The sequence below is a fragment of the Phyllostomus hastatus genome, unplaced genomic scaffold (assembly GCF_019186645.2).
Source record: "Phyllostomus hastatus isolate PE091 unplaced genomic scaffold, TTU_PhHast_1.1 phas_scaffold_1066, whole genome shotgun sequence".
Classification (NCBI taxonomy): domain Eukaryota; kingdom Metazoa; phylum Chordata; class Mammalia; order Chiroptera; family Phyllostomidae; genus Phyllostomus; species Phyllostomus hastatus.
In genome coordinates, this window is record NW_025334004.1 from 891,152 (window position 1) to 917,826 (window position 26,675).

The 26,675-nt window shown below is 35.0% G+C and overlaps 1 protein-coding gene across 3 annotated transcripts in view; it reads right to left on the reverse strand.

Moving 5' to 3' along the window:
• PRKG1 (protein kinase cGMP-dependent 1) overlaps positions 1 to 26,675 on the reverse strand; it is a 1,179,828-nt gene that overhangs the window by 93,088 nt on the left and 1,060,065 nt on the right. For all 3 annotated transcript variants that reach the window (XM_045853740.1, XM_045853739.1, XM_045853741.1), the window contains one exon: positions 20,614 to 20,688. In XM_045853740.1, the coding sequence (XP_045709696.1) occupies positions 20,614 to 20,688 (75 nt within the window). The remainder of the gene's footprint in view (positions 1 to 20,613; positions 20,689 to 26,675) is intronic.

The window sequence follows — 26,675 nt, forward strand, 5'->3', positions numbered from 1 at the left end:
AACATCACTAAGAACAGTTATTGATATGCTATGTCTGCTCTTTGGACCACACAGTTTGGGTTAATAAATACATTTACTCGGGAACTAGGCTAAAAAGCAATGCCTTCATTTTGGTTCTAGGTATCTTCCAAACAAAATAAAATTCCATGAATGGAGCTGAGCTAAGGAGGAAACAAGCAAATGAGCAAACATGAAAACAAGAGGCATTAAACGTGCTCCACTCAAAGTTATTTTGGACACTAGCCATCTTCCATTTTGCATTCATTTTTTTTCCTATGTAGCTGATTTAGGGGTTATGATGTAAACATCAGTTCACCAAGTACTGTGATCTGTTTGTCATCACAACACCATCAAAACATTTGTTTTTATAAAGCATCTCTTGCACTTATCTTAAATGTTAAATTTGTACTTTCCCTAAATTCCATTTGAAGTGGATGAGACCCACCATCATTCACTATAGCGAGTGTCACTGTAAGGAAGGTCCCTAATTTTTTCACACTAATTAGCTCCTAGAGTAAAATGTGCTGTTCACCTTGATGCTCATGAGTGATGGTTTGGGTCTATTCTGCCACATTCTACTTTGAATGTGAACATATTATTACCGGGATATAGTTTCTTTATAATGCTTCAATATTGCCAGTTGGTAAAAACATCATAGGAAAATAAATGTTATTTTTTTCAAATTTCTTACCACTGATAGCTACACTGTTGTTTTTTTTTCCATTTTTTTTTTCTGTTGAACTTCATTAACTGAATGTTCTTCCAATATTTAGCTTCTCATTATTAAAGACAGAGACACATCACATAAATAGAAACTTGACAGAATCAACATTAGCCTGGTTAATCTACCTTTTTAAAGCTTATACGCTAAATATAAATTTAATTTTCTCTTAACTGCTCAAATAGCCAAATATTAATTCTGTGGTGCTTTTTAAGTGCTGTATAATCCTAAGTATTTAATTCTGTGACCATTTTTATCTTTGTGTAACAGTCATCATTTCCCTCTCCTATTGTCATAACTGTCAAGTTTCCATGGAAACAGTGGGAAAAGAATGAAATGGTAAACACCTCCCTTTCAGGCCTAAGTTGACAGTGTTGTTTTTCATCAGGAACCTCAATTATTCAGGCAGGTAAGAATGTAGAGAGCAGTTTCAGAAATGAGCAGGGGTGTCAAACTCATTTTCACCAGGGGCCACATCAGCCTCATAGTTGCCTCAAAGGGCCGAATGTAATTTTGGGACTGTGTAAATGTAACTACTCCCTAACTAGGGACAAGCAGCTCAGCACTGCTGCCAGGTAGAAACAAGGTGCTAGGCCAGATAAAACAAGGTGGAGGGGCCCGGCCCGTGGGCCTCGTGTTTGCCAACTGCGATATAGGGTAATGGTTGATCTTTTATAACTAAGAAATTATGCTTCTAGCTAAAAGAAGTTCATTCTTTCTGTTAAGAACTACTTATTTAGAAGTGAGATTTGGGGTGTCTTTTTTTCTTCTTTATATTGTACTATATTGCTTGACTTTTATCATGTTAAATTAAAATAGTAAAAATCACAGTTAGTTATACTCTTGATAAATACATTTCAATCTTTACTGAATATCACTAAACCCATACATGTAGGTTTTAGATATATACTTAAAACAGAAAAATAACTTCTTAATGCTCATAAGAAGATGTTGAGAAATCTTATAAAATCTATGTGAAACTTTGTCCAAAGTATTTTATTCTGTTAAAAAATCATAAATAAAATGTAGCAACCAATTTTAACTTAAATACAGGTTATTAAATCTATGAAGAGATCCACAAGAAACTGGTTATAATGTTTGCTTCTAGCATGGAAGATTTACTACTTCCTCTGTATATATATTTAAAATCATTTAATTAAAAAAAAACAATGTATAAGTGTTAATGACTTGAATGGAATTGCAGACACTATCCTGGAATAAAGACCCTAGTTAATAAAGCATCAGGGAGTTAAAGGGGGCTTTACGAAGTTGAGTAAAATATTAGGATTTTTGTGTGTGGCTTTTCACAGAGGCAACAGACAGCTTCTTTTTGCATTTCCCACAATAGAAATAATGAACAGTTTTCAGAGGGGCATATTTTTCTTCAATATTTCCTCAGAGAAGCAGAGGTGGGTAAATGATGGAGGACGGAAGTATCATGTTGCTCCAGGAAAAATTGGTAGCAATCACCCTTAACTGCTGGCACTTCCGGCCCCACTAAAGAATTACAGGCCAAAGGAAGGAGACCTTGAAATTCATTACAAAGACAACAAAATTAAGACCTTGACAAAGACAGAAACAAACAGAAATACAGGTGATGTGGCTATTGTAAAGCTTTGCCTCAACCATTTCTCTGATAAGGAAGATGCTTGGATAAAAATAAATGAAAAATTGTGGCTTATTTTGTTTTCTAAAATGCAGGGATGAGGACCCAGCTTTTGATGACCATTTATAAGAAACACAAAGGGTAGAGAAAGACAAGGTAGGTGACATCATTTGGAGACAATAAGACAAATGTGAAATCGGGGGAATCCATACCAAGATACCAGATTCAGTTTCTTCAACAACCTAGTAGGGCTAATAAGGGGGATCTTCCAGATTAAAGGAGATTTAAGAGATAAAACCAACTAGATTTAAGATATATAACCAACCTGCAATGAATAAGGTTTGTTTTGATCCCAAGTTAAATCAGCCATAAAAAAAGAATTGAAAACATTGAGAAAAATTGAACAATGGCCAGATATTCATTTTATTAGGTGAACTTATAATATTGTGCTTATGTAGAAAAGCATTCTTATTTTTAGAAGATATATATAAAAGTATTTAGATAGAATGATAGGTTAGTGATTTTTTTTTAAAACATCTCAGTAAAAAAATATAACAAGAATTAGATGAAGTGATTGTAGCAAAAATTGCTAACTATTGAATCTGAGTAATAATGTTTATAAGGGAAAGAGTCCATTTCACCATTTTCTATGGTTGAAAATGTCAGTAATGACAAATTACAAAAATTTACCTTATCAAAATATACATATGAAATGGTTAAGGAGCTAAGATTTTACCGGTGGGCTTTGGCAGCAGACATTTGGCAGCCAGTATAAATTCTGTTCTAACCATTTACAAGCAGCGTGACTTTAGGATTAATTGTTTTAGGCTTCAGCTTCCTTATGTGTAAAATCGGGTATAACAAGAATATTTACCTCATTGTTAGGATTAAATGAGATAATTCATATAAATCTTGGCACATAACAAGTGCTCAATAAATGGTGGCCATAATTGTCATTAATTATCACTCTATAATTATTAAAAGTATGAAAACAGCATTATCTTAAATTTACACAGCATTTTAACATTTAATAAGTGCTTTTAAATTTATTTATCTCATTAATAATAATATTTTTTGTTTTGATAGAATACCTTTACATTTTCTAGATCCTTTGGTATTTATGTTATATCAATTACCTGAGCATTTTAATTAACTGGTATTTATAGAAGTTATGTTGATAAATTATTATTTTTTCAAAGAAGTAGAATAAAGTACCAGATATTAATAATTCTTTATTTTCTACTTTAGAAAAACATATGAGATTTTGCTGATCCTCCTGGTTCTCACTATCATTAATATCCACTAGAGCAAAGCTATTTGGACTATTCAAACTTTCTGGTTGTTGAGAGTTTTTCTATTAGGGGATTATACAATATTTTATAGCAAATACTGTTTATATCTTTAATAAGTACAGAGGTAAACCTGCATTGATAAGGACTGTGGTGATTACAGGATTATTAAAGCTTTCGGGTTTAGTGAGATAGAGCAAGAATATAAGTGAGAACATTTGTTATCAAAGTGGTGCCTCTAAAAAGCTGACAGTAGTCCTTAAGGGCAGGGTGAATTTAGTTTTTCTTTGCTGCATCTGTAGATATGGAATCCATATATCACAACCTGTTCAGGGTCATTCTTTTGAAATGTAGTGAAGGCTTGTGATCAACGAATTTGGTATCTGGCAAATGGAAATAAATCTACTAGGACCTGGGGGTCTGGGGAAAATATGTGAAACTCTTGATTTTACTCACCACCACCCCAGTCACAAACAAAGAGCTACAGAGAAGGATAGGAAAGGACTGCTAGTATAAAGCTAGTTGCATGCTATGCTTAATCAAAAGTGTCAGCAACCATGTTACAAGACTATATATGACAGAATCCATAGCTATTTGCAAGCAAATCACATGAGCTAAACTCTTCATAGGCTTGGAATTATTCCTATAATTTTCCTTTATATAGAAGAATGTTTTTATAAAAATACATAAAATCCTTAGACTGATATAGATGCCCCTTCTAAGAGCTCACATAGCATTCCACATTTCTCCTCTCATTAAATAACTCCACCATCAACAATATCATTGTTACATCTATTAGATTTTGTTTCCTGAGAGTAGAGAACATATCCTCTGTTTTGTATTCTCTTTGCCTAGTGTATGTTTGGTATATTTGAACTAAAAAAGTGACGTCATTCCTCACAATGATGATGTATTGCCCTTTGAACATGGAAATGACAGCCCATCAGTAGACTGACATGTGCTTCTCATGTCAAAAGATGTGCACCTTTCCCCTCTCCCTTTCCTGTCTTTTTCTCCTCAAGTTCAACTGCACACATTTTCAACATATCTAATTACACCAGTGGGGTGTAATTTGTACCCATAAGGTAAATTTAACTGTTCAAAGGATACAATAGAAACCATCTAATTTTAAAAAATTAAATGAAATTATAATGAATAGTACAACTGAATTGGGAGGAATGCATTTATATTGATATATTAGTTTCCAAACTTTGTTTTTTAAACTTTGTTTTTTGTAAGAAATAAATCTTTCATCATACCCATTCCTTATACACATACACATGTACACATACATGTGCCCACACATATGGAAAAAAACTCACAAATCAATACTGCTACATACACTCTGAAATAATAAAAATGCTGGTCATAATCCACTACTTTACAACCCCCTAGTGTTTTGTAACGGACTTTGAAAAACACTCTAAAGGTTTATTCTTTTATAACAATCCCAGTAGTCTACTATTTTAACTTATTATTCTCCTTTGGGTTTTCTCAGCAATCCCAGATCCTATTTATGTATTTCCATTCTTTGCTAACTTTCTTCTCTTGCACAGAAATTCCAACATTCTCTGCACTTCAAATGTCCATTTTCTCCTGCTGAGGATGTACAGATGATAACACCTTATGGATTGACATGGCTGTTCAATTGTTTCCGGCTATTTCCTCAACCAGTGTTTGAGGAGTCAAATTGACCAGTGTTTGGCTATTGGAAACATAGGGGGAATAGTAATCATGTCATTTGGAAGCAGGATGACAATATAGTACTGCACTGCCAGAATCTATTGTCTGTGATTACCACAAAGGTGAAATTTAAATAATGCCATGCTCTTTATTTATAAAAGTTAATAAAATCATGTTGACTGAACTTGTAATGTAAAAATGCTACTGTTTGGAGACACTGTCAACTGTGTGACTTTCAGTTCTGAATAGCGCCTCTATTTTTGTTTGCAGCACATGCTCTTTTGTAGTGCATTCAATTTCATAACATGCATTTGTATTGTATCGCCAGTGTAACATCAGCCCTGTGTTATAGATGTTTGCTCTACATAATGTCTGTTTTTGTGTTTTCTATCTTAACACAATGCCATGTTTTACTAGTGTAACCCAAAGGGTTATGTGACTACAAATAAAATTCATTGTATTATACACAAAGTAATTACATTTGAGACTATTACAGTGACTTAGCATTTAGCGTGAAAAATGTCAGTCCACAATGTGCAGAACAAATTGAGACTGAGTGTTTTCCCAGCTTCAGCAAATCCACTAACTCCAGCATCTTCAAACAACAAAGTATTTGCTTCCTGGTGAGCCTGACTCTCCCAGTGAAATCTCCCATAATGCTGAAAATTCAGCTTCTTTGAGGAAGTATAGAAAATTTTTAAAAATCTTGCGTGTTATGGAGAAACCTAAAAATCTTAAATGTGGATAAATTATTTTGTATAATCTGGTTTTGTTTCAGCATTTGAGTTAATAAAATTTTGGTAAACCTGCCCATTTAAAGCTTAAAGTCTTGTCTGATGCCAATTACAATACTTTATTGTACCTAAACTTTTCTCCAGGTATAGAAACTATAGGAAAGAAAGTCTCATTTTTAACATTTGGTAAAATTCTGTGCCTCATATATAATTTTACTATCATATATATGATATTTATAAAATATATATAATTCCTGAATATAATTTTAATATTTGTTCACCCCAACAATTTTGCATTTTTTGTCTTCTAATTATATCAGTGGTTTTGAACCAGGGCTGATTCTGTATTCCCCCTTCACCCCAGCAAATATTCAGCAATGTCTAAAGATATTTTTGATCGTCATGACTTGGGGCATGGAGGTGTATGCTACTGGCATCTAATGGTGTGATATAATGGGGAATATATATTTGATCTTTGTTGTGGGTTCTTAGCTCCTGAAACCCTTGGAATCTCTGGAGTGGTAAGTGTGTCTCTGGCATGCAGTGAGATGAGCAGTGGCCAGGGCCCCTGGATAATGTCAGGATGGAGGCTGGTGGTCAGAGAGAGCAAGGCATGTTTAGAGGGTTAGAACTGTTAGCTCAACTCCTCTAACCTCTGGAAAGGACTGAGAAGCTAGAACCGGAGTTTCATCACTAATGGCCAATGATATTATCCATTCTGCCTGCATAGTGAAATCACTATAAAAATCCTTAAACAAGTGTCGCAGGTTCGATTCCCAGTCAGGGTACATGCCTGGGTTGCAGGCCATGACCCCCAGCAACCACACATTGATGTTTCTCAGTCTCTCTCTCTCTGTCTCCCTCCCTTCCCTCTCTAAAAATAAATAAAATCTTAAAAAAAACCCCAAAAACCTTAAACAATGCAGTTAGGAGAGCTCTAGTGTTGCTGAATCCACCAACGTGCTTGGAAGGAGAGAGCATGGGAGTTCTGTGCCCAACCACCTGTACCTATACAGCTCTTCAATTTGACAGTCCCTGAGATGTATCCTTTATAATGAATCAGTAATGTTATGTAAACTGTCTTCCGGAGTTGTGTGAGCCATTCTAGGAAATTAAAGACCCTAAAACAGGGGTCATGGGTACCCTTGATTTATAACTGGTTGGTCAGAAGCAGAGTTGGCAACCTGAGACTTGTAACAGGTGTCTGAAGTGGGGGCAGTCTCGCGGGACTGAATACTTATCCTATGAGGTCTGTGCTAATTCCAGGTAGTTAGTTCATAATTGGATTGAGTTGTAGGACATTCAGTTGGCATCCAGAGAGCTGGAGAACTGGTTATCGGTGTGGAAAATCCCCACTCATTTGGTATCAGTAGTGTTGTGAGTCAACAGCTCAGAATGGGGCCAAGGCCAGTGATGCTGCTAAGCATCCTGTGATGCACAAGACAGCCTAGCACAAGCAAGAGTCATCCAGGCAAAAGTGGTAACAGCACTGAGGTTGAAAAATTTGTGTGTATAGCTGTGTAACGTTTTTTTATCCTCACCCAAGGATATTTTTTTCATCTAGTTTAGAAAGAGAGGAAGCGGGTAGGGGGAAAGACAGAGAGGGGGTGGGGAGAAAGAAACAGCAATGTGAGAAAGTAACATTGATTGGTTTCCTTCTCATACGCACCCCAACCAGGGATCAAACCCTCAACCTGAGTATGTGCCCTGACTGAGAAATTGAACCCATGACCTTTCAGTTTACAAGACAACACTCCTACCAGCTGAGCCACACCAGCCAAGACTACCTGTGTGACATTTCTTAGACTACAAAAGTAGCAAAAGGCTAAGGCTCAGAAAATAAGGTTATCAATAAATTGATTTAGGTATTAATGTTTATGAAACTACTAAAATTCAAAAGTGGGGATTACAGTTAAGTAATGTAGAATGGTATTGATAGTAGTGGCCTAATTCTTAAGCACTTGTAGTAATCACAGCATCAGAAATTATTTATGAAGTCACAGGTTGAACCATATAAAAGTGCTATTCTAGTTAGCTAAAAGTGGTCAAATACTGACAGTTTCATATGGTCAAATCTAATAAAGTAAATTTTTTATTAACTATTTCTTTTATTGGATAGTAACACAATCAAAAGGAAACATTAACAAAATACAGTACTACAGATGCATTTAAATAATAAGGTAGATAAAAGGGTAATTATGTAAAGCAGATAGTGTGCCTGCCTGTGGTCATATTAAGGAATAGAGAGGTAAGATTATTTCTGTTTTTGAACAACATCTATTTAGTTGTTAGGAATATGTTGCATTTTTAAAAAGTATTTTTACCTGACTTTTATGATTTCTTAATGTGGCTTAACTGTAATAAACAGTTGAAAATATGAGCTAAAAATATACATGGTATAATGTAATTATTGCATCTTTGGTTTTTAAAAAATGAGGCATGGAAATCACATTTTTTATTGGTGGAGGTGTAAGAGGGTGTGGGGAAATAAATGGTAATGGAAAAAACACAGTAAAAATAAATGATTAAAGTGACGAAAATAAAAATCTTTGTTACATGCTACATTTCTTGTTTAAAACTTTCTTATTTTTATTGATTTGAGAGACAGAAAAAGGGGGGATGGGGGAGAGGGAGGGAGAGAGAGAGAGAAACATCAATTTGTTGTTCTACTTATTTATGCATTCACTGGTCGCTCCTTGTAAGTGCCCTGACAGGAGACAGAACCCATAAGCTCGGTATATGGGGTGACACTCTAACCAAGTGAGCTACCTGGCCAGGGCAAGGAAATCCCATTTTGATAAGTGATTAAATGTTGCTCTTATACTCCTGTTTCCCTGCACTCTGTACTTACTCCTCTGTAGACATTAACACGTGAATTTATTGTTCTGATCACTCATTTAAATGATTTATCTTTTTTAAAGAGAATGTTTGTTAATCAATGTGTACCTCAACACCTTTCCAAAGTAGGGGGCTTACGTACTCTCCTTGTTTGTGCCATCGCTCAAAAAAGTGCCTCTGTCATCCATCTGGTCTGTTTAGAAAGGCATCATCTTATCAATGGTCTTTTTCACCTTGGCAGCTTTTTGGAGTTCATTTTAAATTAAGAATTGTTTTATAGTTTAAAGCATCCTCTTCATCATTAATTTAATTATTCAAGTAATCTAATAACATTAAGAGGTTTATGAGGAAAAATCATTAGCTCCATCCGAAGTAGTGTCTGAAATTAATGTTTATCAGAATGGTGAGCAAAGGACCTTATTTGGGAGAACAGCTCCTTAAACAAAATATTTTCAGTAAACTGTATGTTTTACTAAATTATGATATTTTGAAAAGACAATTTTATTAGCATAACATGCACACCAAACTTAAAAAATCAGGGTCATTTTATTAAAAAATGCTTAGAAAAGCTGATAGGGAATTACTTATAAACCCAACCAGTCATGTTTTTCAACTCCTTAAACTAAAAGTGGTCTTAAATTCATCATTTTAAGAGGACTTTATCTCCTTTTCAAGGATATTAGAATTATTACCATTCAATAAGCTCAATCACTAATGTATCTAGGTCGTCTTAAGTACCTGAAGAGTTTTTGAATATTAGAGTAATAGCTTTTGTTTTATATCCTTACATGTCTGATATATGTACTAGGGAAGAGGCTGGCAGCTTGAAGTAATGCAGTTTATGAAGTTGACTAATGTCCTCAATTTATGCATCCGAGGAAGCTTGTGCGATACAAGCAAATAGCTGTGAGCTTCACTTCTATATCTTGTCTTCCTCACAGAACCATTTAAAGACGTAAATTAACATGGTATATTAAGTTTATTATATCAGAACTATTTATGCTGCTGTTTAAATTCATTATTTAAAAATCATTTCTTTCTAAAAGAATTCATAGGGGAAATATTGTATAACATTTACAGTTTTAAAGGAACTCTGTAATTTTCTAATGGCTTTCTATTGAATGACAGCCTGCTTATTACCATATCTAAATGTCACATTGGCAAAAGAAAACTGTATGTATAATGATGAAAATGAAAACGGCTCTGTTTCTAAAGTCTAATTTAACTACCATGAGTTATCAAAATGTACTTCAAGCAAAAGTGCATGATTTTCTATCTAATTATTTTGAATAAAGCACTAACAGCAATACTTCTGGATTCTAAGAGGAAAGAGATATAACTTAGGGACCTCTGTTAACATACAGACCCACAATTGTTCCATGATCCTTAAGAGTCTGTTGTCTATGGACCACCACAAAGATCTCTCCATTTTAAGTCTGGAAAACAGCATCGTTGAAAATATTGTTTTTATGTAAAAAGTACTGACGCTTCTAAAAGAATGGCCTTTTAACTTCTACATTCTAAGCAATCTAACTTGACAGGATGTTTAAGATTATCGTTTTTAAGGAGTGGGGAACAGACCCAGAAATGCTAGGAGCTAGGTTCTAGAAGACCTTGTGCTGAAGGTCACATGGAGAAGTTAGTGTCGGTGCTGTGACTAAGGCCCAGGTCACCCAACCCCAAGGTATATGGTACATTTCCCTTGCTATTTGAACATGGCCCCTCCAGAGAAACCTCTTTGGGCACTGAACATTAGCCTCACTTGCTCTCAGTGGGTTCAAAGGTTTCCTTTCTAGAATGGCCCAACATTGTATCCAAAGTGGGATTATAATTATGCTAAATGTTATCTTCACTCCAGTGAGAGAGATTGCCTTTGCTGAAGAAGACATGGTAGTTTAGCCAAATGTTATTAATTTTCAATGAAAACTGCTAAGAACACAAATGGACCTAATACTGATATTATAGTTATTTTTCTGCTTTTTAAAAAGTATCATACCACAACAGGCTCTAGAATGCCAACATACCCAAAAACACATTGTTTGGGTTGCTCTCTTTTCTATGAAAGCTAGGGTCTCTGGAAGGTTGACTCGATTGCTATGTGGACCCAAATTAACCTTAGGATTTAAGTAGTGCTTGATGTTTTAAAAGAAATTTCCAGTTGCTGTTATCTAATACAACAAGAGTGGACTGAAATCATCCTTCTTTTCAGAAGAAGGAAACAGAGTTAGCAACCAAATGGCTTGTCTGCATTCACCAAGCAAGTGGGCAGCACTGGAATTTTCAATTATCTGTAGTCCTCCACTCTGTCAGTTAGAAAAGGTTGCATGCAAGGACATATTGGGATTCACCTTATAAAGTCTTACTCCCCAGAGGGTCTTAAAGATAAGAGCTACAGAGAAGAACTTAGCAAATGGCTTTTGAGAGTTTTAAATTTTTTAATGAAACAGAAAAATGTACTCCTATCTAAGGCCAAGTAGCTTTATCCTGAAAAATATCTTTTAAGAGAGCCACCCAATCAGTCTTATGGCACTTAAAAGATAAATTTACTCTGATGCTCTCTGTTGTCGCAAATCACATTGAAGTACTACTCTGTTAGCACTGGCGGCCTTATAAACTCTTGTACACCTCTCCCCAGCCTTATTATATGCACTATAATTTCAAACGCAAACAGTTCTTACACCAACTTATTAGTTCAGGGCCAACTGCGCACACTTTCCAAGTCTCCTATGTTTTGCCCTGCAATAAAATGGAAAACTCTTTTTATTCTTTAGAGAATGAGACTGTCTTCAGACTCCTCAGCCCTAGAAGTGGTCAGCAAGTTCTATTTCTGGTTTGAGGGCTATTTCATAATTCCACTCTCAATATTCTTTCCTGTTAATTTGCTTAGAATCCTCATTTTGGAACAGGGTATTTGCTCTCTTGAATTCTTTCCATCAGGGGAAAAACAATTTTCCAGGCTCATTTTCCTGAGAATTGCTTAGATGAAGACCAAGTTGGTTTTAAGTAAATTGTTGATAAGATTGTGGGAATACTAAGATCTTGAGTCTAAAATGCCTGGCAGAAAAACACTAATAAGAAAGGCCAAAATTTGAAAATCAGGGCCTTCAAAAGAGTAGCGCCATGTGTATTTGACTGTGCATTTAAATTTTATGTTATTTTGATGCTAGAAACCCCTGAGGCATTTGAGATGTTATCAAACAACACAGATTTGTGTTCTGGTTTGCAAAGCCTCCTGTGTTTTGAGATGCATTTGATGAGTGGATTTTCAAAGGCTTGAGTAACACTCACAATTCCCCTCCGTGGGCCAAAGAGCATGGAGCAACTACCCCACGACAAGCAGAGCAAGCAATTAAAGGGCCGTCTCTGCTAACGAAGGTAATGAGAGAACATCTTTTACTGCTGTCACGTTGCGTCAAACAACAAGGCTTGCACCAAAAGTAATCCTGGGAATATCAGGCTAAAACATTCCTTCACAGATGAACTTATAAACAGAAGAAGAGCTTAAACTCAATGAGCACTACTTATGGAAGTAGTTGTAAAATTTTTATTTGGACTAAATCAAGAGGCTAAAAGAGTAGCCCTCATACAAGCAATATTCTCTATCGTTCTTGCAAAGAGATGGGTGAAGTGACTGTGAAACTTCATCGTTTAGCCGCCGTATGTCGTCATCTGGGCCCTGCTTTGAATCATAGCATTTTTTTTCTGGCACCTGACCATAGTTCTGTCTTTCTTGCTTATTTTAGTTTTTCCTTCTGAAGTACATAAATCTATTATGAAAGTTCTCTTTTTGGTACAAGGCAAAGAATAAGTGAATATGATGGTTCACAGTGAGGACAGTAGGGTAAGAAAAAGGGTCATTTCAAGTCGGATCTTTAAGTCTTTGGTCAATTTGTGCCTCCTTGCTCAGTGACCCTCTCTCCTCTCTGTGTCCCTCTCATGTCATCTCTGGACAAAAAGGAGCTTATGTACAAATTTATGCTATAACATTAGGAAAAAAAATTAATTCCTCTTTGGAGAAGTTTTAATTTTCACAGGTTCTGTAGAGAGAAGACAATATTTAAACCTCAAGGAATATTACCTAATATAAGATTGTTGGGGACCGCCCTGCCTGGTCTCAGGAAGCTGTAACCCCCCCGTGACTTAGGCTGAGTGAAAGACCAGAAGCCACTAAGGAAATAAAACTTACTTCCCTGGCATGATTGGCAGTCAATAACAGGTAACAATTCTCTAAGAAAGAGAATGAATCTAAGACAGACTCGATCATGTGGAAATGCCCTGAGAGAAGGGGCTGTGGAAATGAAGGGGTGATCGACATCAACCCCTGCCCCCTTGGCTTTGTCAAAGCCTGAGTCTTTGCTCTTGGATGTGAGAAATCCAAGTCTCCTGGCTGCCGTTGTCTTCTCAGGCCTGCAGGGGCAAAACAGCCCAGACCAGAAACAGCGGACCCCCGGGGGTAATCAGGCCTGGGACATAGAATATGCAAGATCCTGTGAGATCTGTTTGCTGGAGCATGTTATTAACTTGGAATTTAAAAGCACAAACAGGAAACCAAAACTACCCTTTGAGCCATCTGTTAAAACCCCAAACCTTGCCCAGAATCTCAGCAGGAGTTCTGTCCCCACCTTTGTAAATTGCCTACATCTTTTGATCTTTTCTGCCAGACTGTGAATCCACAAACTAAGTCTGTTTTCTCAATAAAAAGCTGCTTGGGTATGGACACGAGGCGCTCCCCACTAGAGGGGGTGGCCAAGCAGTGCCCTCCAGGAGAGAGGGTGGCCATAGGTGCTCCCCACGTGAGGAGTGGCCCTTCGGTCCCTATTCCCCCACAGGACCTGGTTGTCTCTGTGTATGTTTTTCTCGTGTTTCGACGAACTTCCGCAGCCGAGATGGATACTGCTGGCCGGTATCCTCCACATAAGATGAAAAGGTGAGACCCTTAACTAAGAAATCAAATCACAAAATGGCGTAAACCTTATCCATGGAGATGGTATGATTTGCCCTTTGAAGAAGTCTGCCTTTGTCCATGGAAGTTAAAAGGAACTGAGACCTACTCATCTGGTCTTAAACTCTCTCAGTCTTATATGGTCTCCTCTGCTGTTTTAATATGCTCACTTCTGTCTCAATACTGAAGATTCATAATCTTCCATTACACATTTCTGACTATTTCACTTGAAATTCCTTATATAAGCTCATTGACTCTTAATTCTTCAAATTAGATTCATTTTCAGTCCATGTTAGGGAACTCAATCTCAATCATTCCATCCTAAGATGAAAATGACCAGCAGTTTGATAAATCCAATTAGTATATGTTAACTAACACCCAGGACCTCTCAACATACAATAACTATTCTCTCCTCCCCCATTCTTGAAACACCTAGCTTGTGTGATACATCTGGTTTTCCTTCAGTGTCTTATCTCTCTTTTCCTGTGTGTGTGTGTGTGTGTGTGTGTGCATGCATGTGAAATCTTTCCCTTTTCCCTGATTTTTGAATGCTAAACTTCCTTAAGAATCAATTTTCAATGCTAGGTCCTCTCATCCTCTGCTATCTTACCTACATTTTAAACTACCATCTACCATATAAAGGCTTATTATTCTTAAATGAATACCAGCCTCTTCTCTGGGCTCCAGACCTCCCTAATCATGTCTCAGAGGCACCTCATTTAACCTGACCAAAAAAAAAAATCAATTCATGGCCAACCCACTCTCCAAACCCAGCAACCATCCAATCTTTTTCTGTCTTGGTAAATGCTATTGCCTCCCTGTGATCTACAGACCCCAATTCTTTGCATCTTCTTCAACCTTTCTCCCCTTCATTACAATATCTATCTCCTTAAGGAAACCTGTTGGCTTTGCCACTTAACTATCTCTCAAATGCTCTTCTCTACTCCCACTGCCCTCACTCCAGTCTAGTTTACATCAGCATTTACCTGGAAAGTATCTGGTTGTTCCTCTTGCCTCTGCTTTTCACTCCTCCAATCATGGAGCAAAGACTGCTCACTTTTAATATAAACCAGTTGGCTAGCTTACATGCCTGAAGTGATTGCCCTAAATCCTTAACATCTATTTGATCTCTGTCTTTTACATCTTAGGTTTCAGCAATGTCGGTACTTTGGTTCTTTGTGCATATCATATTGTGTCCTACTGCAGGCCTTTGCACATGCTCTCTCTCTCTGTCTAGAATGCTCTCCACACTTCATTGCCCAGCGAATACCAACTGATTACTGCCTAACCAGTACCAGCTAATTCTTTAAAACTCAGCTCAAATCTAGTTGGAATGTCACTTCCTCAGGGAAGGCTTTCCAGAAAGATTACTGTGTGACTTTCCCCAACTGAGCCACCTGCACCATGAAGGCAAAGGGCACATCTGTGTCATACACTCCTCCATAGTGGCATTTTGCAGGCACACAGGAAATATCTGCTGGATAAAGGAATGCTTATGATGAAGTGAATAAACACAGGCAATGCTGGCACATGAGGGGCTGCAGAATCATTGTAGCAAGTCTTTAAACTGGTATTTATAACAAGTGATATGTAGATTTAAAAACATGACTATATTCATTTGGAGGTTTACATAGATTTTTGCCATGAGAAAGAGTTCCTTGTGGAGATCAGTATTGAGAACTACCAATGCTAGTCATGAATAAATACATTTACAAATCTACATTCATACCGCTATCAGAGCTGCCCAACCATAGGGCTTCGATATGGATCCTACTGGCTCTCAGATAAGCAGGGTAGAGTCTGGGGCAGCTAAATCAGTTGGCATGATATGCTGCGCCTATTTTCTGTGCATGCCATGACACAAAGTAGTTTGGAAAGTGCTTCTAGATGGAAGCAATTTCAAGGTGTTTTTTGTTACTTGCTGTTTTTTAAAAGAAATGGTTGAGATTTCTCAAAAGCACAATGAATTGAATCAGTAAGGCTAAACTTGAATCAGTTTAAAACACTATATGGGCATTCATTGTGTTATCAGGTCACTAACAAAATGGCATTAATAAAGTATATGTAATAGCATTATAAATGTTTATAATGTGATGGATGTTAATTGGAAAAAAGCAGAATATAAAGTCATAAATGCACTATAATTATAAAATACAGATAGTAATAGCAGTTGTTCTTGATTAGTTTAGACTGTGATTTAAAAAAAATCTATCTTACTATATTATTCCTATTAAAGTAAAAAATATATTTTAATAAAAATAGACATGATTGTATATAATACACTGGTTGTTGTTTACTTTTCCTCTCTGTATGACCATAATCTAGGAATATAACTGTGGTATATGTAAATCACCTTATTATAATACAACCTTACATGAACGATTTATATGATTAAATATTATATTAACAAGCTGAGTTGACAAATATATATATATATATATATATATATATATATATCAGTATGTATGTTTCATATTCAGAGAAAGAACTCACTTACTTACAACTGCTGAGTACAGTATTTAGCAATTAAGACATCAATGATAGAAAAACTTGAATCCCTCTTCTGGGTATCTACCTCCAAAATTTGAAAACACTTATTCACAAAGATATATGTAACCCTACATTCACTGTAGCATTTTTTAAAACAGGCAAGACAGAGAAACAAACTAAATGTTCTTCAGCCAATGACTGAATAAAGAAGATGTGGTGCATATGTACAATGGTATACTACTCAACCATTTCCGACAATATGAATGGATCTTGAGAGTATCATGTTAAATAAGTCAGATGGAAAGGGACAAGAACCATATGATTTCACTCATATGTGAGATACAAAACAGAAAGCCACAGACGAATGAATAAATAAAACAACCACAGTCATAGACACAGACAACGGCATGTGGTTACTACAGGGAAATGAAGTGAGGAAAGGAGGAGAAGGGTAAAAGAGATCAATTATGTGATGACACAAGAAGACCAGACTTTGGATGATGTGCACACAATGTAATATACAGATGATGTGTTATGGAATTGTATACCTGAAACTTATGTAATATTATTAACTAATGTTATCTAAGTAAATTTAATAAAAATGCAGGGTCTGGCAAAAGTAATGCCTGCTTGAGTGTGGTTGGTAGGGTAATATAATATGGGTGTAATAATTTACAGTTTTAATTTTAACATTTCACCTAAAATGTCATAAGGTGTGCTTGAGTATGACATTGTTATGTTACAGAATTGCATGCTTATGATTTTGTAATAAAAGGGGCATTATTCCTGCCAGACCCTGTATTTTATTTCAGAAATAGTCTCTGTTCATATATCAGCAATACTTGTAGTGAAGTAAAACATTTACTTTTTCTATTTGATATTTCTGGATGTTTACATTTTTCCAAAACAAAGTGTAAATATAGAGATAGGACTCACCACCCAAACAGCCACACCCCACGGTAATTATCACGAATGAGAACTGAACAGTGAACATAATCATTGAGTTACACATCACTCTCTCCACTAACTTACAAACTCCTTCATGTTAGAAAATAGATTTCCATTTGGTATGCACATTGTAAAGCACAATGCCTGGCTCATTGTAAGTACATTTCTAAATGTTTATTAAGCAAATGAGTCCACATTGCCAAAAGAAAATAATGCATATCTTTCATCACATATGCTACTTGCTGTTCTAAATAATGGTTAATGATCCTTAGCTTTGATCTGATGTTGTCTCATCTAAAGTCTTTGTGATTATGACTTCATATTTAGAAAGAGAAGCCCTTAGCAGATAATTAGAAGCACTTCTGAGAAGTTTAAACATGCCATAAAGGTAAAGTTTCTGTCCAGAATAATTTTCTTTGTAAGAAGGACATCTCGTGAAATAGGCTGTGGGCACATATGCTGCAGCAGGGAGTTTTGAGAACCATTTCCCTTAAATACTTCTCTCAAGACAATCTTCCTGGACCAGCCACTCAGTTTGAATGCTTGATATGTTTTTCTAAAAGGGATGACTTGTATGTTTTGTGGAAGCATTCGGCCACTGAAGCCCAATAGCACTAAACAGTGTTAATTGTTTCTCACAATTGAACTTCTGAATGTCTCAACTAAATGGATCGTTATAGTCAGATCTATTTTTTGCTGTTTTTACCAAAATAGGTATAGTTAATGAGACAACACCAACAAGCATTTTACATGAATAAATAAAATGATCATTTTAGTTGGATTTTAAGAAATATTAATATTACCTTTAATGAATTTTACAAAAATCAAGGTGGTCTTTAAAATAAAGCTTCCACAGTGGGTCCAAAATACTACCTTACTTGTGAATGGTACAAATTTTGTGATCTATATAAAAATACAGAGATATTAACAGAATTCTAAAGGCATTTTGGAGCAATTACAGCCTAGTCTTAATCCCTGCAATGTTGGTAAACCTTACAAATTCCTGAAATACAAAGGGAAGGTACAATACTTTCAAAGGGAAAAAATCTAATACAGAGAGACAAAAATGTTAACCCAAATAGATATTTAAACTAGTTAGTTCAACTAAAAAGCTTTCCCTGGGGAATAATTCACTATTTACCTTCTCTGAGTGACAGGATATTTAATTAAAAAGATGCTGTCAACTTCAGAAATATTCAGATATGAATTATAGAAAGCTATAAAATGCTACTACTGTTAAAGTAATAATAATACCTCCCTTGATATGTATGTATGTTTGTTTTTATTTGTATTTACTTGTTTGGCTATTTTGAGGAATAAAGGTTATATTATCAATCTCTCTAGCATTGAACCAATGGTTTTAGATTTTTTTCATCAAGCTATTCCTATTTTCTAAGTAATTATCAATACTAAGGAGTGTGGGTTAAGCACTCATTTGGATTTAGCATTAATTAAACAGAATAATTCAAGTGGATCTTTTTATATTCAAGTATAAATATATAATGGCTAATTTATAATTCTGTCAAATTTCTAGTCAAATATTTTGAAATATTTATAGGTAGTAATTTCGTTGTCATTCTTTAGTCATAATTAAACTTTCTTTTAACTAAATGATAATGTATTTTAATAAAAATATTTATGTATATTTTCCAGGCTGGGTTTAATTTCATGACATGCTATCAAAATGAGAGTAGTTTGCCTATATAAGGTTAAAGAATTCTTGCACATATAAAATAATTTTTGCATTATAGATATGTACTAATTTTATCTGTAAGTCAAACCATATATTAAATGCATTAGTAAATTTCTAAATGTTTATTAAATGAGTGAGCATTAGGTTAGATTTCTAGTAATTACTTCTACCAACAATATTATCCACCTTTATATCCTTTTATAATTTACAAAGTATTTTTACAAATTGCCATCAAGTAAATCACAAAAATCCCATTTTAAAGGTAAGGTAACGAGATTGAGAGAGAGGGGTGTTGAGTGCTGACCAGGATCACTTGGTCAGTAATGCGAGAGCCAGGAGAAGAGCCCAAGGCTTCCAGCCCTTGGTCAGTGTCATATTGTTTATAGTGATTGATTCTCTGCCAATTTGAAGAACTGTCACCATATCTATTTTCTAAATGTCTGAATTTGAATTTCAGTGAGTTTGTTTTCACACTGTTTTTAGTTGAAATGTGAAAGAGAACCCATAAGTGCCCAGAATTCATGAGATGTATATATAGTTTTCTTTGCAAAATCAAGAGTAAACTGAGAAGGATATAACTAATTCATAATCACTTACTATCACTGATCAATTTTAAGTTTGTGAGTAGGCTCAACATTGAGTAGAGGGAATTGAAGTTATGTAAAAACATTAATCAATGAATTTGTCTAAAGTTTAACAGGGAAACAGAAGTAGATAAATGGACACTTTAAGTTAAAAGACCTTTAAGTATTTTTAGTACTAGAAAAAATTTTCATCTTCACAGATTATCAAGAAAAAAAAGTATATGTTATTTCTTTTGCTTTTAGGATACTACAAAACCAACCAATCAAATTCTGCCCCTGAACTATCTATTTACAGAGAGATTTTCTTTATTTAATCCTTCAGGCTTCCTGTATGATATCAAATACTATATTATTTTTACTTAAATTACTGTACTGGAGGAAAGATGAGAGAATTATATAGATTACAATTTTTAGTAAGTAACCTAAAATTTTTTCAGAAAAGGCCCAATCTTAAATAACTTTAAATCTCTGTATGAAAAAATAAAGCTGTGTTTTAAGTCAAATTATTCTAGTAGAGAAACTTGTGTTTTATTACACTAAATTAGTAGTTAATGGAATATGCACTATCTTATGCATTCCGAAAACAGTGCTAAGTTCAATGTAAAGCAACAATGTAGTCATGCAGGAAAATATTTTTGTCTTATTATTTTTCATACAATTTCACAAACAACTATTGAATACAACCACCATTCATTCAGAAAGTATTTTCAGTGAGAGAAATAATGTATTTACATTTAATTTTTTAATATTGGATTTTAAACTATGTAATTTGCCATGCATACTGTACACTTTTTTGCCCAAATTTTTGAGGGAAAAATAAGGATGCACATTATACATGGATATAATGATTACATACCATGGGTATAATAATACCATGTATAATATACACCAAAATGTGGGAGCGCATTATACATGACAGAATATGGCAATTACCTTGAATCCTTTGCTTCTTTTTCCTCTTAAGTAATTAGTTTCTTCTAATCAGAACAATGGACTTTGTAAAGTCTAACCAAATATTCGATCTTATTTCTGTTCAAAATCATTTGTTAAATCAAAATGAAGGCCAGAGGAAAAAAGTCACTTACTTTGCTTTAGCTTCTGCATCCTCATATGCTTTATTAGAAACATCATCCAATCCTCCAATTAAATGCTTGAAAGATCTGTTAAAGGAAAAACACAGTGAACAAGATAAATCCTCTATGAAGCTGTAACAAGGATAACCTAGTCAATGATATACTGAAACAATCTAAAAGGATCTAAATAAAAATGAGTTCAAACACTTAATCTTGATACATTATTAAGACACACAACAGGTAATGATATAAACTCTATGAGAGCAGACACTCTTCAGTCAAGTTCACTTCCATAGCTTCCACCACTGAGACCCGTACCTAGTGAAAGTAGATACTCAAAGAATTGAGTGAAATAAAGTCTGTGGCCCACTAACTGATAGAGATCCCAAAGCCAATTATAATAGTGAAATATCAAGACCTACTAATTTTTGAATGACTACTGTATTCTAGGTACTATTCTTTTAATACTCATGAACATATATTAATTCCAATTCTCAAAGTATAAAAGATAAGCATCATTAACTCCACTTAACAAAACAGTAAAATAATCTTCATATGCAAAATAAAGGAGATAGGAAACCAACTAACAGAAAGGAATTAGAGAAAAGTCAACTCATTCTGTAGCAGTGAAGAAACTGACTTTAGCATTAACAAGGAAGAGTAATGTATCTGCTTCAACTCAATCTGTTCAATACTTAATTATATACCTAGAACTGTGTCCAGACCCACTTTATATAGTGAAGTCTCAACTCATGTGTCTATAACATATTATAGATTCAGGACAAAATAAATGTACATACACACAGTAATCACTCTCAAAAATTATTGAACGCAACTACATACAGCAACTCTAACACATACTACATTCTGGCAACCACTGACCTAAATGAATGAAGAAACAAAAGGAAAGTCTGTGTTCAAAATTCCAAGTGTTTACATAAATCAGAGCCCTCCCCTACATGGTTCTTACACACCTGGTATTGTTCTATGTGTTAGAATGTACTGGGAAAAAGAGGACCTAAGCCACTGCCAATGCTGGACCTGACCACGAGATTCCTTATTATCAAAAGCAACTGAGACATAGCCACAGCATACTGCTGGAAACCAGTTGAACCCTCACTGCCCCTCCCCTCTCCCTCTAGCTTTACCCAGAGGCAAGGCCCATAAATCTCCGAATCAGCCATCTGTGATCAGAGGACACTGTCTTGCAAACACCTACACCCAGGATACCTTGGGGAGGTCATCAGGGGTCTCCCCAGGGGTCTGTTACACATCCTTAAAAACGCTTTTACCCCCTTCCTTTGCTGCTGTAGTCTGCTGGACTCAGCCCACCTGGTCGGGGTCTAACCCTGAATAAAAGCCCTTAATTGGACCTTTCTGGTTCTCAGTCCTTTCTTAGTCACCTTGGCTACCTAACACTATGCACTTTACATGTAGTAACGCATACTTCAATAGTTACAGTGATCCTATGATTTAGTATTATTATCTCCATTTTATATGATAATACTAAGGACTGAGAGGTTAAGAAACTGACCTAATGTCAGCCAAAAGACTGATAGAGAAGGAGGGGTCACTCTCCTTCATACTCTTAAACCTACACTGCAGCCCCTATCTAACCTCTGTCTTGAAGATAACTATCAAATCTCCAACAATATTTGAGGTAAGTGTGGAGACTTTTAAAGTGCTGAAAGAAACTGCATTTTAATTTAAACATCTTTTATCTTAATGCAAACAAATGGCCTTGTGTGTTGGATTAAACAACAAAATATGATACTCAGATCCTGAAACATTATCTTTGCTGATTTAAATTTAGATGTTGCTTAATTTTACATGTTTATGTAAAAGTGTTCACGTAAACTTAAAAAACAAAAACAAAAAAGAGGAACATGACATTCAGCTTAGGGCTGACTTGGGGTGGGTGAGTAGCTGTTATTGCAGGACCTTAAGTAGTGATCTCATCTGGGGGACAGGGTAACCGATGCTGGCTAAATACACTAATTATCTCTAATACAAAAATAAAATGACTAGACAGAAGCCCAAGGGACTGAAAATCCTATTTTAGAGTGTAAAGCCTTCTGTCATGCATTGCATTAATGAATGCCAAATGAATGAAAGCCGAATGAATGAGCAATAGGCAGCGGTTCTTATAAATATTTTAAAAATATATACAATTAATGATAAAATAAACTGTAAAAATAATCCCCATGATTGAAAAATTTTAAATATTATTTTGTGATTGTTCTTTATATGGTAAATTTTCTCACCTTCCCATAGAATGTCTTGGTCATTATTTAGAGAAAGTCACTCTTAGAGAAATTTCCCAAGGCTAGATGGCTTGTATTCTAAAGTAAAACACAATATTTCTCTTATAGTAAAAACGATAATACCCTGTTGCTTTCCATTTTTTAATAGATAGTTTAGAATTTAAGCACAGAGGGTTAATGTTACTTGTCCAAGATGACTGTAATTTAGCAGCATATTAAGAATTATAATTCATTTTCCCTAATAGTCACTGCTCTCCTTTACAATACTTAGATATTTTCAACACAACCAAACTCAAAATATTGTGAAAAGGCACGGACAGAGAGAAACCAAAGAGAAACAACCACTAAAACTTAGCTTTTCAAATATATTCAGATATATTGAGAGAATGGGTTCTTAGATGTTTAAAACTCAGTCATTTTGAGAGTTCAAATATTTCTAAAAATGTCCTGTCTTTCTCCTAGTATCTATTTAAGCTAAAGTCATCTTAAGCAGAATAGTATATGATCAAAAAGAATTAGAGAGTGAACTGGTGACAAATTTGATAAGGATAAAGAATTTTTAACTTAAAAAAAAAACTATTCATCTCACTAGGTTTAGTAAAAACCACACAGATCACTCTTAAAAAAAATACAGTTTGAGATTTCCCTTAGCAAGTACACAAATGGAAAAGCCTACATTTGGCAAAGCTATACAGAGTTTCAAAAGTAGAAACAAATTAATGACAGCAAAGAGGTTAAAAGTAAGTTGAGTCTAACTGGGGGAAAAAACAGATCTACTAATGATCTGTTTATATTCATTTTTATTGAATCTTACATCAAATTAGAAGTATCACATTTAAAAAGAATGAACAAAAGAAGTATTTGAAGTATTAATATTTCAAATGTCTTTTTAAGTGTCCTCAATTTACAATATAAATTTTCTATGTGGTGCTAATGATCCAATATTTATTATTATTTTGTGCTACTATGTAAAAAAGAAAGGAAATGACTTGTACTTACCAAAGGCCCCCATCTTGATATAATAGAAAATTATTTTTGAAATAAAATAGGTTCCCTCTAATCGAGGAAAGGCTTTTCTTCATTTTTAAAAAAATTGAATTTATTGGGGTGACACTGATTCTCAAAACCATACAGGATTCAACTGTACAACTCAATAAAACGTCCTCTGCACTGGGCATCAAGCACCTACCACCCCAAGCAAAGTCTCTCTCTGTCCCCATTCCCCGCCTCCTTGCTCATCCCCACCTACTTTCCATCTTTTTTCCCCCTGGCTATCACCTCACTGTTGACTATGTCTATGTGTTATGTATACATGTTTTTTGGGCTGATCCCTTCACTTTCTTTCATCTAATCTCCCAACTGCCCCCACCCCAACAGCTGTCAGTCTGCTCCATGTATCTATGCTTCTGTTCCTATTTTGTCTGTCAGTTTATTCTGTTCATTAGACTCCACATATAAGTGAAATCATATGGTGTTTGTCTTTCTCTGACTGGCTTATTTTACTTAGCCTAATAATCTCCAGGTCTGTCCATGCTGTCACAAAAGGTAAGATTTCCTTCTTTTTGTGGTTGCATAATATTGCACTGTGTAAATGTACCCCAGGTTTTTATTTGCTCATCTAATGATGGGCACTTGGACCGTACCCAGATCTTGGTTATTATGTAAGTAATATAAATAATGCTTCATTGAACATAGGGGTCCATATATTCTTTTGAATTGATGTTTTGGGTGTCTTAGAATATGTTTCCAGAAGTGGCATGGCTGGGTCAAAAGGCAGTTTGATTTTTAATCTTTTGAGGAAACTCCATATTTTTTCCACAGTGGCTGCACCAATCTGCATACCCACCAACAGTGCATGAGGGTTCCCTTTTCCCCACATCCTTGCCAACATTTGCTGTTCATTGATTTATTGATGGTAGCCATTCTGGAAGGTATGTGGTTATATCTCATTGTGTCTTTAATTTGCATTTCTCTGATGGTCCATCTGTGTGTCCTCTTTGGAGAAATATTTATGTTGGTCCTTTGTCCATTTTTTAATTGGATTGTCTTCCTGGTATTGAGTTGTGTAAGTTCTTTATATATTTTGGAAACGAACCCCTTGTCAGTGGTAACATTGGTGGATAAGTTCTCCCATTCAGTGGGCTCCCTTTTCATTTCGTTGATGGCTTTTGTTTTTGTTTTTTTCTGTGCAGAAGCTTTTTAGTTTGATGTAGTCCCACTTGTTTATTTTTTCCTTTGTTTCCCTTGCTCAAGGAGGTATATTGGCAAAAATACTGCTACAAAAGATGTCTGAGATTTTATTGCCTATATTTTCTTCTAAGATTTTTATGGTTTTACAACTTACATTTAAGGCTTTTATCCATTTTGAATTGTAAGTTGGCGGCCTAGTTTCATGGGTTTTTTGCATGTACCTGTCTAATTTTCCCAACACCATTTATTAAAGAGACTGTCTTTACTGCATTTTATGCTCCTGCACCCTTTGTTAAATATTAATTGGCCATAAGGTATTGGTTTATTTCTGGCCTCTGTGTTCTGTTCCATTGATCTATATAACTGTTCTTATGCCAGTATCAGTCTGTTTTAATTATAATGGACTTGAAGTATAGTTTGATATCAGTTATCAGGAAAAATGAACCAAGTTTGTTCTTTTTTTCCTCAAGATGCTAATGGTAATTGGGTTGTTTTTGTTTTGTTCCATATACATTTTTGAAATATTTGTTCTAGATCTATGTAATATGCCATTGGTATTTTATTTTATTTTTAAGATTTTATTTATTTATTTTTAGAGATAGGGGAAAGAAGGGAGAAAGACAGGGAGAGAAACATCAATGTGTGGTTGCCTCTCATGTGGCCCCCACTGGGGATCAGACCCTAAACCCAGGCATGCGCACTAACTGGGAATTGAACCTGCGACTCCCTGGTTCACAGCCCACACTCAATCCATTGAGCCACACCAGCCAGGGCCATTGGAATTTTAACAGAAAATTGCTTTTCATTTAAAACAATTAATTTTCTATTATGGAAAAATTTTAAAACTGAGAGAAGAAATCACTCTTAGTTTTCTAACCACAAATAAGTACTGGGAAAGTCTTTATGTATTTTTTTTCTGTGTAGCTTTATTGTTGTTTATGGAGTTGTAATAATGAAGTAGCTATGATTTAATATCTTGATTTTTAACTATTATAGCTTAAGCATATACTTTTGTTTTAAAAAATCTATAAGCTATATTTTCACAGCCAAATAATAGGTCATTATCTGTGCACACATCACACAATCTACTTTATCTAGACACACAAACATCCACACATACACTCACACACATACATTATATGTTAATGAAGGGGCTGTGGCAACTATGTATGAAAACACTTATGTTTGTACTCTTGATAACAGATTAAACATATGGAATTTCTTTTTGATGTAAAAATATCCAGGACTATAATTTTGAAATTGTAATCATGTGTCCTTTTTAAATATACTTTATTTAGAAAACAATCTTGGCCAAATAACATTTTTTTTAAAAACATGAAACAAATGCATCCTGCATTCTAAGTCTCCTCAAACAATAAGTCAACCATTATGCTAAACTTAAAGTTTAAGAAAATGTAGATTTTTGAAGCAATATTAATAAGCCCCAAATGACGGTATCTGTATATCCCTGCACTGGCCATTGAATAATTGACATTACATTACTTTATACTTCTGGTGCTAGTATGAACTAATTAGTGTTTCACTTTCCATTCTTACTGATGCGCTGCAGGAACACCTGCCATCGGTGTGGGCCCTCATTAAACAGACATTTGGAACATT